The following is a 13,782-nucleotide window of genomic DNA, read 5'->3' as shown; positions in this document are numbered from 1 at the left end:
ACTTAAAGATAGTTAAAATGGTAAATTTTATTTTTTTTTGCCAGAATTAAAAACAAATTCACAGCCTAGAATTAAACAGAACATGGTATCCCATATGTGGTATTTTTACAACAGATTGAAGTGAAATTATTAACTTCACTAATTTAGATTCTAGGCTTCCGTTAACATAATCATAGATGATAACCTATTGAGTAATTCCCATGTCAAGTGTCCAGTCAATTAAAATAGCTAAGCTTTTCTTATACACTGAATCATTCCTTTTGGATGCTTCTAATGTTTACTTTTCAAAGTTCTTTTACCTTTTATTTTGATAGTCTCCTGAGTCTTCCTTATTTACCTGTTTCTGAATATTTACATGGGTCTGATCTTTTCCACTCCATACTGTCACTCTTATACTTCCATCCTCCCATAATCCCAACCCTGTTGCAGTTTTGCGATTTTGAATCCATGATATTAATGATGTCTCCTAGTTTTATATAATTCAAAAATTTGATAAGCATAATTTTTAAGTCTGTAACCAAATAATAGTAACAAAGGTGTGAACCTTTTGGCAAGTAATTAAAAACATCCTTCAGGGGAAATTGATCTAATAATTTAAATTGTATAGGTACAGTTTTGAACAAATTACACATTCACTTCAATTTACCACCATCTTACACACAAGATACTTTATCTTGAGACTTCTTTTTTTTAAGATTTTTATTTATTTATTCATGAGAGACACAGAGAGAGCAAGAGGCAGAGACACAGGCAGAGGGAGAAGCAGGCTCCATGCAGGGAGGCTGACGTGGGATTCGATCCCAGGACTCCAGGATCATGCCCTGGGCCAAAGGCAGGCGCTAAACCGCCGAGCTACCCAGGGATCCCTATCTTGAGATTTCTTAAACATTGCTAAAAATACAAAAACACTCTGTGTATGGCATTTTCATGATATATATTTACCTAAAACTTGTATCAGCAAATAAGTTAGTTTTGCATGATTTGTTTTTATTTTGTTCTTGAGCAAATAGTCTCTTTTAAAAATGCTGAAAAATAATATTTTAGCAAGTTTATCCTAGAATTGCTGTCAGAGATATATGTATTCTTCACCTCTCTATTGTTTGAAAATTTTCACTCATTTTTGAAATCAGGACAGTACCATTCACCATTTTCCAGGTTTCATTCATCTTTCCCATTTTCCATTTATTTCAAAATGATTGTCAATATTCTAAGATCAAAAATATGTGTTTCATTACTTCTTTGATAACTTATTCAATGTGAAGATAAACTCATTTTTAGCAATTAGTTGTTTTTCTCTTTTATTTGATTTAGAACCTTAACTTCCTATCAAACCTATTCTTCATTCTCCAATCTGGAAATAATTACTTCTATTAAAATGTTGGAAACAGGGTTTCCTGTGTGGCACAGTTGGTTAAGTGTCCGATTCTTGGTTTTGGCTCAGATGGTGATCTCAGGGTCTCAGGATCTAGCCACACCTCAGATTCCGTGCTCAGCATGGAACCTGACTAAGATTCTCTTTATCCCTTCTCTACCCCACGTGCATACTCTCTCTTTCTCTCTATCTCTCAAATAAATAAATAAATCTTTTTTTTTAAATGCTGGAAACAAAGAAATTAAGTTCTTTTTCCTGTCTGTGTCCTGCAGATTTATGCTTTGTATCCCAGATGGTCTTGTTCTGTTTTTTTTTCATGTTCTATAAATTTATATTTAAACATTTGTATTATTTTTGCTTGAAATGGTATACAAGCTTCTGCTAAGTTGTCTTTTTGTTTTCTTATAGGTATGTGACATGCTTTTGCATTGTCTTTGGCTACAGTCCCCTCTTTTATACATCCTAGTATTAATAAGTCTCTCGGTGCAAGAAAGTGGGAGGTTAGGCAAACCCTGGTGGGGTATATTGAAAGCCATAGGCAGAAATTAATAAAAACGGTTTTTATATCCTTGACCTAACTCAGCATTTCCTCAGCTCCGTGCTTGATGATATGAATCACCCAGGGCGTTTGGTACTAATAAAGATCCCCAGGCCACTATCACCCTTCTCCAAAAATTTCCATTCAATAGGTCTTGTATAGAGTCCAAGAATATGTATTTTAGGAAAAGCACCTCATATGATTCTGATCCTAAGGCACATCCAGAAAATTTAAACTATGTGATGTCAACATTCCCTACAAATTAAAATTTGTTAAGGCTACTAAAACAAATCACCACAAACATAAAGGCTTAAAATAGCAAAAACCCCTTCTCCCCACAGTTTTGGAGCCTGGAAGTCCATAATCAGCAGCACCTCCCCCAAAGAGAATCCTCTGCCTCTTCCAGCTTCTCTGTTGGCTCCAGCTCCTTCTCGGCTGTGGCAGCATCACTCCAATCTCCTGTTTCCATCTTCACATGGCCTTTCCCTGTGGAAATGCACATCTTGAGATCCTTAATTACATTGGCAAAGACTCTGTTTCTAAATAAGGTCACATTCACAGATACCAGGGCTTAGGATCCGACATAGCTCACTGATACGTATGATTCAACCCACAACACCTGAGGAAGTATGCGACCAGTTGAATTATAATAAAGGCTTAGGTATAAGTAGTTTTAAAAGCTGTACAGGAAAAAAAAATAAACGCTGTACAGGTACTTCTAATATACATACAGGTTTGTGAAACAGTCTCAAAATACCAGTGTTTTAGTCCTTTCCTCCTGACTTTGTATGCAATCTCTCTAGAACACCCCTCCAATCTTCAGAGTATCTTGCTTTTCTTTTTAACATTTTATTTAAATTCAACTTGCCAACATATAGTATAACACCCGGTGCTCATCCCTTCAAGAGCTTTTCATTGTATCTGGACCTCTGCATTCCCAAAAGAAATTTATCAGCCACTGGGCAGTAATAATTCTGCTGACAAAGATGCAGCCCTTTAAATTTCTGTCAAGAGTAAACATGAATTCTTCAGACATTTCAGCAGCATTGATTTTACACACACACACACACACACACACACACACCCTGCTGTGACAACCCACTAACTGTTCTAGTTTCCAGCACCCTCTTAATTTCTGGGCTCTGAAAATTTATATTATTTTCATACACATGCAACCATGTATTAACATGTTTGATTATTACTTTATCTAGCATTTCTCATTCATCTTCCTCATTGCCAGAACTGTTCAATATGTTTTCCAGGTCTCCTATTAGTCTCACTCTGCATATACTTCCCAGATGCTCCTCTTGACTTCCACGGCTCTGATCAATAGTGATTACTTCCAAATCTATTGCTCTAGCCTATTTGTAGCTCCTAAAATTTCACTACTTCTTATACCCTATTGCAGCCATTCGGAAATTTTTATAGTGTTTCAAACATTTTATTTTATTTTATTTTTTAATAAAATAATTTTTTATTGGTGTTCAATTTACCAACATACAGAATAACACCCAGTGCTCATCCCGTCAAGTGTCCCCCTCAGTGCCTGTCACCCACTCACCCCCACCCCCCGCCCTCCTCCCCTTCCACCACCCCTAGTTCGTTTCCCAGAGTTAGGAGTCTTTATGTTCTGTCTCCCTTTCTGATATAACAGTGTATATTCTCATTCATTTGGGGAATATAAATAATAGTGAAAGGGAATATAAGGGAAGGGAGAAGAAATGTGTGGGAAATATCAAACATTTTATATACTGTGACTTCTGGGCCTTCAGGAATGCCATCTTTCTGGAATATGCTAATAGCACTCCTTCCCCTCCTGCTCCCCTCCTGATTTCACCTGAATATATCATTCCTATCAACTTGTATATAGCTTCCTCTGGGGTGAATATCTAAGAGTAGTTTTGATGTTTCTATTGTGAGTTGCAATAACACTTTATGGGGTTTACATCATAGCATTTATCAGAAAAATTTTTAAATCACTTGTTTAATTATACTACAGAGATTTTTTTTTCCTAAATGATTGTAAGCACTCTGAGAAATGAAAATGCTAAACTTTGTATTTCCAATGCTTAGAACTATTTTATTCATTCATTCTAGGTGAGATATCACTAAGTCCTAGAACTCTATCTGGTATAAAGCTCTCAATATTTTGAGAATAAAACTTTTGAAGTAGTTTTCTACTCTGTTGAACAGAGTAGGAACTTGAAGTCAGAGATGTTAAGTGAGTATCCAAGGTCATATATTAATTAGTGTTAAAATCAGGATTTTAACTCAGATTTGCCTGCCTATAAACTATGTTCTTTATATATGACTTATGTGATGTATAAAATGAGGTTTTTATGTAACAGCAATGGAAGAGTAGCCAAATGAAGACTATTTGTGGTATACTGTTTTTTAATGGTTTTCTCCAAAGTATATTTACCTTATTGGCTCTTTTGAAGTCTGTCCTATGTACATACCAATTCTCAGGAGCCACAGCTAGTATCGTTATCTAGAAATGTATTTCTTCCAAGGTTATAGTCCTATAATCTATATGACTTTAAAAAACAGTGTTTCTCATAACCATGTTTAAGTATGTACCTTAGAGTAGGAATAATCATATTTAAAATTTAAATGGACTACATAAAACATAGGAAGAATTAAATTTTCTATCCTTCCAAAAAATGTTTCTGTGCTATAATTTTTTGAAGGGTATTGTGTATGATCAGTGTGGTATAGGGAAAAATAATATATTTTAAAATCAGTCACACTATTATTCAGATTTTACTCTGACACTTGCTGGTTATGCAGTATATCCTCAGGCAAGTTATGCTGTTTTCTTTTACAAATCGGGGTTGGCAATAACAATTGCAGGGCTGTTGTGAAGAGTATAAGTAATGTATATACATAGCTAGCCTAGTGTCTCATACACGATAAATAATAATATGCAATGTGAGTATTATCATCCTTTTCAAGTTTAGATAACATTTTCCTAACCTCGGACTCGTGTAATATCCTACTTTGTCATTTATTTTAACCTGAATCTCCTATTATTCTCCACATAGTTAGTCATGATGGTCAAATTTATACACATATAGGATGTGGATTACATATTCTTAAACAAACCTATGATAACTTTGAGACTTCAATAATAAATTACTTAGAAATATTCATTTTGAGGCCAAAAAGGAGAAATAAGTAGGAAAATTCCTAGAGACAAGAAAGAAACAAATTGGATCTGAAAACTATCTCTAAGCTTTGTGTACTGGATAAATATAAGTACCGTACCAACGATGATTACCCTTGAGAGAGAGAGAAAATTGTTGCCATTTACATAATAGCATACATATAACCCAGCAATAAATTTTAAGTGAAAGATATAATAGATAAATTAAGCATACCACCTGCAACAATGGAAGATTTTTTAACAGTCCATTACTCCACATTAACTATTCTACGAGGTGGAAGTAACCACAGAAATAAAATAGAGTTTTCTTTTCTTTAGTATTTTAATATAGTAAAATGTACGCCACTTTCATTCATATTTTTTTTCTCCTCAGAGTTAATCAAGTAATCTTTCCAGGTGTCCTACAGTCTGTCTCCTGGAAGATCTAGTCAAAGTCAAGAAAAAAAAGATTGTTTTTAACATTTAAGTCTTTTTCAAATATAAGAATTCATAATGGTCTCTTAAAAAGAACAAGTACCTAGAAACAGACTGAGATATCAGATATTATTTTCAACTCTTAAAGTAATGCTAATATGGAAAAACATAGAAAGGCTAAATTTATTTTAAGAAGCTTTTGTTTTATTTTTTTAGGAGAAAGAGTATATTGTCATTAAACTTTGTTTCTTTCTCACTATGAGATATTGGTGCTAAGATACTAAGAAATTATGGATACAGTATTTTCTATCATTAGTGAAAAATGAAGTGCCCTATATTATACTTAAATTTTTGATGGAACTCCTAAAATGTGTTGTGCATTTGATTGCATTTTTAAGCAGAGAAAATCCAAAGATAATTTTAACACTTTAAATTCATTCCTCTATTTTTTCTTTTTTTCTGAAGTTCAGTTACTATCTTTTATTGGAATGCTGTGATAATCCCAGGAGTTATTCAGTAGATAGACCCAATTTTTGCTATATTACATGCTTTCAGGGTGTGGTGCATTTCCAGATGACCTTTCTTCTGACTTCTTGACCTTTAGGACTTTAAGGACCTGAGAGATCATGTTACAAATCACATGGCTGTCACTACAGAGGCTGTGTGATTTACTCAAGGTCACAGTGCTTTATCAAAGAAACAGAAATGAAACTCTTCAGTCCCTTATACCTGTCCCTTCATTTAATGCCTTTATTCTGTTTAGTGATTTACCCTATGCCTTTTCTAGCTCCTTTTTAAAAAAATTCCATGTAATTTGCCTTTGGTCCTATAAAGTAAGCCAGACAATGTGCTTGCCAAGAGAAAGTAATGTAACTAAGTATTATGTAAAAAAAAAAAAAAAAAAAATCAGAAATGAGATGCAGCTATTTGGGAACACATACACATTATTAGCAAGTATGTGTATTATATTCACTGTGGGCAGGTATATGACTTATTTTCTCAGAGATTGAAGGTGCATTGGGTTTTAGATTATTTTATTTACTTTGAAAGTTTTTACCTTTTTGGGAGCTAACTTCCAGATTTTTTTGGAGGGGGAGGGTGCTGGTTTTTAGACTTAGAATCTAAGAGGTAAACTCTTAAAGGTTACTTGGAACATTTTCCAGCCAATGGAATATAGTCAAATCTCAGAAGTCTCCAAATGCTTGAAGTGATTTATTCTTTTCCTAGTTACATGTATGATATTGATTAATATGTTCCTAAGCTTATAGAAGAGAGGTTAAAAATGTGAATTAACCTGTTATAGATTGAAAAAGATGCAGTGTTATTTTTAAAAGTTAGATCTCATCATATCTTAGAATCTGCATTTTGTTTTTTACTCATTTTACCATAACTTATACTGCAGTTTTGTTTAAAGTCACTCTTCATGTCTACTCTACATCTTCTAAGCATTAAATGATTATCTAAAGAAGAAAACATATTTTAGACAACATCCCTGTTGATTCTTGAAACATAAACACAAGTTTTCATTATCTTGTCAGGTAACAAAAGAAAATTCTCTTAGAAGTATTGATTAAATTATGCCTTGAGCGTTTTCACTTTTCTTTTCATCACTTCCCCTTATATGTCAGAAAATTTGTTGAGTTGCTGCATGGATAGCTTTTGATACAGTCTTTTCTCTCTTCATATCAATGATTGCCTCTTTTTCACTCCTGTCTTTGAATCATATTTAGGCTCTGATCACATTTTTTAAAAGTTAAAATTATTCTAAACTTCATATCTTGAGGCATCTCTTTGGTAATCATAAAATTTAATTAAGATTTGTTCAGTTTTAGAATACTTTCCATTCAAATTCCCATATCTCGGAGGGATATACTCAAATGTAAACTCACACAAAGAAATTGCTTTTTAAGAAGTGGAAAGCAAGGAATCAATACCATATCAACCAGATCTGATATGAGCCACTACTTTCCTTACATTTTGTTTATGAAATAATATCAATTTATGTTGTCATTTGGATAAGTTACCGGTATTAGAGATGGCAGTCATTTGTAGTCTGTTCACTGGATGCTATTGCTGGTCAGTTTGGCTGATTCTCTTTGCCCAGCTCAACTACATTCTAGAAGGAGTTCTCACAGGCTCCAAGGTTGACTTATTATTTCACCATTTTAAGAATGAGGATGAATACTATAGCCCCCAATTTAATTTGAAATATTATTTTGAAGATAATACACAAAATATGTCTTTGCAACTATTATGCAAAATTAACTTGCTCACATTTTACCATTCAAGCTAGTCATGGCTTGACAAAAAGTATACATTAATATAGACTTTTAACTTTAAAATGTCAGAGTTTTTAAGGGAAAAACATAAACCATTCTATAAAAGTTATAACAATGTCATTCAAAATTATTATTTCCTAAAGACACTGTCACCTATGTGCTTCATTGATTAAAATACTAAGAAGATGCTCAGTACCATGATTTCAAATATTTTGTAAAGTTCTAACTCTTAGAAAGGAATAATCCAGAATAGGCCTGGATGGAACCCCTGGGAAACATAACTGCCTGACCAGCCCAAGTCCCAGGGCCAATAAGAGGTCTGAGTGTTAACTGCCATTCAAACCTTCTTACCAGTGGTGCAGTGCAGGGAATGCAAACAATTCTTCATCATCTGATTCTCCTAGGCTTTTTTATTCACTGTAAAGTACTCATTTAAAAAAATATTAAAAGTATGAATATCCTATGCTCTTAAGAAGTTTGTCACTATATTAGTTTTTCTAAGGTTTCCTCTGCCTTTTGTGGAGGATAGGGGTGGAGTTCTGGTCACATTAGCAAATTAGAAACAAATTAAATCAAGCACAGTCAATAACATCTTTCCTATTGAATATTTTTATATCTTTCATAGAATTTCCAACTTGTGAGCCACTAACTCAATTCATATGCAAAAGTGGAAGATGCATTAGCAGCAAATGGCACTGCGACTCTGGCAAGTACCAAATGTTCCCTGTATTGCACTGATTTGATTGGGGGCCTGGCTGTCAGTGCCACTTCACCTCTTTCAGATGCAGCTTGTATAAGAAGTTTGCAAAGCCAAGCAAAATGGCTTAGACAAGTGGTGAGAGGACACCTGGCACATCAGTGGGGATTAGCATTAAGGATAATGGGACTCGATATCTGTCCCATGGGACTATAAAGAGATTTGTGTTCAGATATTATACTGGACATAGTCTAAATCCACAAACATGAAGTAAAGAGGACAATTGAGGCAATGACCTGGACAATTTGGGTTCTCTGAAGCATCGGTGTAAAGTGCTCTGTAACCTCAGGATGAAGGAGTTTATAGATTATTATGGAATTATCCAAATGGTCTCAACTCTGCTCCCTTGCTCTTTATGTATAAATGGTGTTTTTTCTCATACTCAATTGTATCATTATGCTAAATTATGCCAAACACAGGTAAATGAATTATGTATAAATCATGCATTCTCAGTCACTGATTTCAATTTAATCTATTTTCACTTTGCATTTCTCTCATCTCCCTCCTGCAACAGTTGTTAATAAAGAATATAAATCATTGCTAATGATAGTGACAATTTCCCAGTATAAATACTCACTTAAGTGTCAGTAGAAGAAGAGTGCATAGTGACTCCTCATGTTGACAATGGAGAAGGGTCTGAATTAAAGATATAGTCATAAACTCTGGGGCATAGAGATTGTAGTTCTAAACAATAATTTTCCATGCTAATTATATCACCAGCTGTATCATTTCATGAAATTCCTGCAGTCACCATTGTCCTCCCATTTTATAATTATTACCTGCTGCATCGATTTGTTCAGTCAATGGTTAGTCATTTCTGAGTGAAATAGAAATTAAGCTTTAAAATCCAAAGGTGAGGATTGTTTTCCCTCTTTGTTTAGTAGTTGTTGTTTAATCAGAAGTGAAACAATATCGAAATGAATATAATCCCTCCACTGTTCATGGGAAATGCTGATCATTAATTTATCATTCTTTTATCAAACCCAAAGGAATACTCTATGTAAAAAAAAAGAAATGTTAGATATTTCATAAGAGAAGTTTTTTTTTTTTTTTTCCCCTGGGTCACTTTTCACTTCCTTGATGTTGATCCTTCTTTCCAGATGATGACTGCGGGGATGGCAGTGATGAGGTTGGCTGTGTTCACTCTTGCTTGGATAATCAGTTCAGATGTTCCAGTGGCAGATGCATCCCAGGCCATTGGGCCTGTGATGGTGACAATGACTGTGGAGACTTCAGTGATGAAGCCCAAACCAATTGTACCAGGGAAGGTTAGTAATTTTGTGAAGATATGAACTCTCATTTTTAAATTGATATATAATATTTAAGTGTTTCAGAATGAATATTATATAAAGATAATATTTGGAACAGGGTAAAATAATTGATTGCTTTACTTTCACTCTTTAATTTCTCTGGTTTCTCATTTTAATACCTCCTTATACTTTGATTCCTTCTGTGGTTTTTGCTTCTTACTTTTATCAGACGCTTTGTTACTCCTTTAATCCTCTCCAACTCCTAAATTGCCAAACCCCAAACTCTTCCCGAAAGGAAAACAAACTAAAAATAAGAAAGGCATACTTTTTATTTCAACACCAAATTTGTTTTTTTTTAGGCTTGAAATAACCTCCTGTTAAGTGATGATGTATTCCAACTGACTGACTTCTGGAATGCTAAAGAGAGGGATACTGTGACCATGCGTCTCAGCATTGTCCAGCAGACTTGATCCTGTCATTTGCATCCATTACTTGCAAAATTTGATCAGCCATAGGTCATGCTAATAAATTAGAAATCATGTTGGAAATGTCACAGAAAAAAATCATTAGCCTGCCAAACATTCATACAATCAGTAACATTTTTTTTTTAAATGGAAGTTTTCTTTCTGCTTAAGAAATTGGAAGGTTCATTTACTTTTTAATCTATTCCACAAAAATTTATTGAAAGATTTTTATGTGCCAGGCACTGTGCTTGGACTGAATGATGGGTAAGAGAAATCTGGTCCCTGTTCAGTATTTAAAATCTAGCATGCAAAGAGACAATAACATGATTTATTTACTGAATTGGGTACTTGGGGTGGGAAGGCATAGATTGTGTGATCATAAGAAAGGAATTGTTTTCAAACTATTTTCCAGGGGCATATATTTGTCTTCTGCAAATGTTTAACAACTTATAAAATAGAAAATTTCTGTATTTTTTCTCTGACACGTGTCGTTTTGTCTTTCTTTTGTTTCCTCTCTCTCTGTCACTTCCTCTCTCCTTCCCTTCCTCTCCTCATTCCCTTTTTTCTCTTTCTCTCTCTCCCACCCCTCTTTATTTCATTCTTTTGTCCTTTTCTGTCTTATTCTAGTTGGTCTACTGATATATAGGAACTAGAGATTTTCACTTCTTACTAGCCTTGCATGTAAAAGAAAAAGGTATAAAAATATATTTTTTCCTTTTTTAAAAATATTGGAAACATTCATCTAAGGTGTGGTTGACATGTAATTACCAAGTTACACTTTTAATGTAAACTGCATTTTCCCCCACCTCACAGATGTCTTTTTAGGCTCCTCATGATGTGTACATCTGTGGTCTGCTGGCACTGCCCCTAATATGCTGTGAAAGATAAATTGCCCCAAAGTTAATTTACTTTCATCTCAGAAATGAGATCCCATCCTTCTTTTCTATGTGTATTTGTCTCTACGTTAAAATGATCATTGCACATTAAGGAGTTTTGGAGAGATTGCTTTAGCTTCATGAGTATCCAAAGTGAGTGGTACATCCCTTTGTAGCCTCATTAGGTAATTTCTTAGGTTTGGATTATTATAGAATCAGTGTCTACTTAATGTTAATGACCTTCACCTTTAGAGCACCTCAATTTCACAAATATGTTACTGAAAAGGGTATACTGTCAATGTGAATACTATGCATTTCTTATATGATTATGGTAATATATTAAGGAAATGATCCAGATAATCTACATGATTCTTGGACATGTTTCAAGAAAAGAATGAAGAAAACTTCTTGAACTAATTTATATTTATCAGATTATAAATTCCCTAATCAAATACTATACTTGGTGAATACAAGTCACCAGAATTGAAGAAAGGGAACATACCATTGACTTTGGTACAAGGCATTAAGAGTATTTCAGAGGGTATTCAAATATTTTTACCCATCATTACTTTATGTATTCTGACACAGAAGTTGTAAAATAATCATGACACATAGAATTGTTAAAGCTGATCAGGAAAGTCATTTTGCACATGCAAGGTGTGTAAGGTCATTGCAAAAGTAAAGTAGAAATTTGATGCAATTAGTCAGATAATTTAGTCTCAAAACCTGCTGCGGAAGAAAGACCAGGGGATTCTGGCTTGAGTCTCAAGACAGGCTGTCAAAACTGATCAAAGCCACCATATAATTGCTCAGCACTTTGCTGTACATTGCCTGGGTTAAAAGAGCATATGGTCTAGTTTCTCTTCACTCAAATTGCTTTCAAAAAAGCAAAAATACAAAAAAAAAAAAAAAAAAAAGCAAAAATACTCTTGAATTAACTTTTACTAGTAAATGAAACCAGGAATGGAACATTCCATATATAATCCTTATTTTAGAAAATTCTTGAATTTAAGTTTAATTCATATTTTCTTTTAAAACCACTTTCAAAAAAGAATTTCTATAGTGATGATCATTTGTTTCATCATAACAACTATATGGTGAAAGTATTCATTGCTAGCCCCCTTCTAGATGAATTCACTCTTCTCCTTCCCCCTAATGTTGTGCTGGTCTTTCCTCTCACTTCCAAGATCCCTTATTAGTCAAACGAGATGCGGTATCTTTAGACAGCCCTGCACACACACGCACATGCACACACAGGGTATACAAGAAAGAGAGGAATATAAAGACAATCCATAGCACATGGATTCCTCCCTTGGTTTCATTGCCTGTTTATCATTAATTTAGCCCTGGTTTCTTTTTTGTTCTGACTACTTTGGTTGGCACATTTTTCTATAATAACCCTTTTATAAGGCTACTGGGTGAATAGCTTTTCCAACGGAAAAATAAGTGACGCTCAAGGAATTTGGTATGAGGGAACACCCCCTAGAGCCTTAGGCCTGGCCATTTATTAAGTATTGAAAGGTTCTGTAAAAAGATGGTTTTACCTGTAAGGACATCTAGAGTAAAATTAAAATGAAACTTCTGTCTTTTCTTACAAGTCTTTAACTCTCTGTCTAGAATGGAAAAAAAAAAAAAATTAAAGAGAGAAGTAGAGAGAGAAAGGGACTCTGAACATATGCATCTATAAAATATGTATAAATATGTATAAAATACATAGAATTAATCTTATCTCATTGTTGACAGTTTAATTCATTTGAATTATGTATAGTTTCATTCCTCTACTTTTTGAGGGAATAATCTCAACCATATTTTTCCCAAAGAGTAAGGCATTTTTAAAGTAAACGTATGATTTTTTTTTGTGTGTGTATGTTTAGACAGCTATTCCCCAGGTCAATTTCCACTTAGAAATTGTCTTAAAAATTTATACTTAATAATTGCAGCACAAACTTGCATAATGGAACAAGCTTCTCTAGAATTGATTTTGCCTAAATTTTGCAATTTCTCCTAAATGCAACTTAACTATCCCTCAAATATTTGGATTTTTTCTTTACTTTGAAGGGTCATCTGACCCTGATTTATGGTCATTGCTCTTTAATACCTTCTGTTTGGCTGTCTAGAAAGGGAATATTTACTGCCAGCTGCACTAAGAAAATGAGCTGGGTGATGATAGAACATATGGGATCTCCTATTTACATCACAAATACAAACTAACTGAAAATGTAAAATTAAATGTGTATTGACCTTCAATTTTGATTTATTATGAATAATCTTTAACAAGTTCCCAAATCCATTAGGCAGTTAAGTGTATAACATTATTAGTATGTATTCCTACACATGGTCATATTCTTCAACTTTAGCTGTTTAGCTTTGCTTCTGCTATGGAAACTTTCACTTTTCTGTTGGGCTTTATCTTTATTCATTTATTCATTTGCCTTGCTACTTCCCTGTTCACAGATTTAAGAAGGAAGCTAGGATAATTTTGTCTTTGTAGTTTCATATTCAAGTACAATATCTGATATACAGCAAATGCTCAGTAAATAATTATTGAGTGAAAGAGTTTATTTATTGACCAAAATTTGATTACACCCTCAGAATCCAACCTTTATTTGTTTTGTATTATGTATCTAATAACTTATTTTTCTGTTTCTTTGCCTTATTCCCAGATCC

The 13,782-nt window shown here is 33.8% G+C and overlaps 1 protein-coding gene and 1 long non-coding RNA gene across 12 annotated transcripts in view; one reads left to right on the top strand and one right to left on the bottom strand.

The window, feature by feature from the left end:
* Positions 1–13,782, top strand: part of LRP1B (LDL receptor related protein 1B) — a 1,828,472-nt gene that overhangs the window by 1,149,705 nt on the left and 664,985 nt on the right. For all 10 annotated transcript variants that reach the window (XM_077861563.1, XM_077861564.1, XM_077861559.1 and 7 more), the window contains 2 exons: positions 8,395–8,475; positions 9,627–9,794. In XM_077861563.1, coding sequence (XP_077717689.1) covers positions 8,395–8,475; positions 9,627–9,794 — 249 coding nt within the window. The remainder of the gene's footprint in view (positions 1–8,394; positions 8,476–9,626; positions 9,795–13,782) is intronic.
* LOC144291793 (uncharacterized) overlaps positions 1,158–13,782 on the bottom strand; it is a 50,302-nt gene continuing 37,677 nt past the window's right edge. The window contains exons 3-4 of one of the 2 annotated variants that reach the window (XR_013359327.1): positions 12,660–12,728; positions 1,158–2,396 (exon numbers count right to left, since the gene is read on the bottom strand). This is a non-coding gene — a long non-coding RNA (uncharacterized LOC144291793). The remainder of the gene's footprint in view (positions 2,397–12,659; positions 12,729–13,782) is intronic. The other variant, XR_013359328.1, reaches the window with a different exon arrangement.

This window comes from Canis aureus, chromosome 20 (assembly GCF_053574225.1).
Source record: "Canis aureus isolate CA01 chromosome 20, VMU_Caureus_v.1.0, whole genome shotgun sequence".
In the NCBI taxonomy this organism is placed as follows: Eukaryota; Metazoa; Chordata; class Mammalia; order Carnivora; family Canidae; genus Canis; species Canis aureus.
The sequence above is the reverse complement of the archived record's forward strand: the minus strand, read 5'-3'. Positions and strand labels throughout refer to the sequence as shown.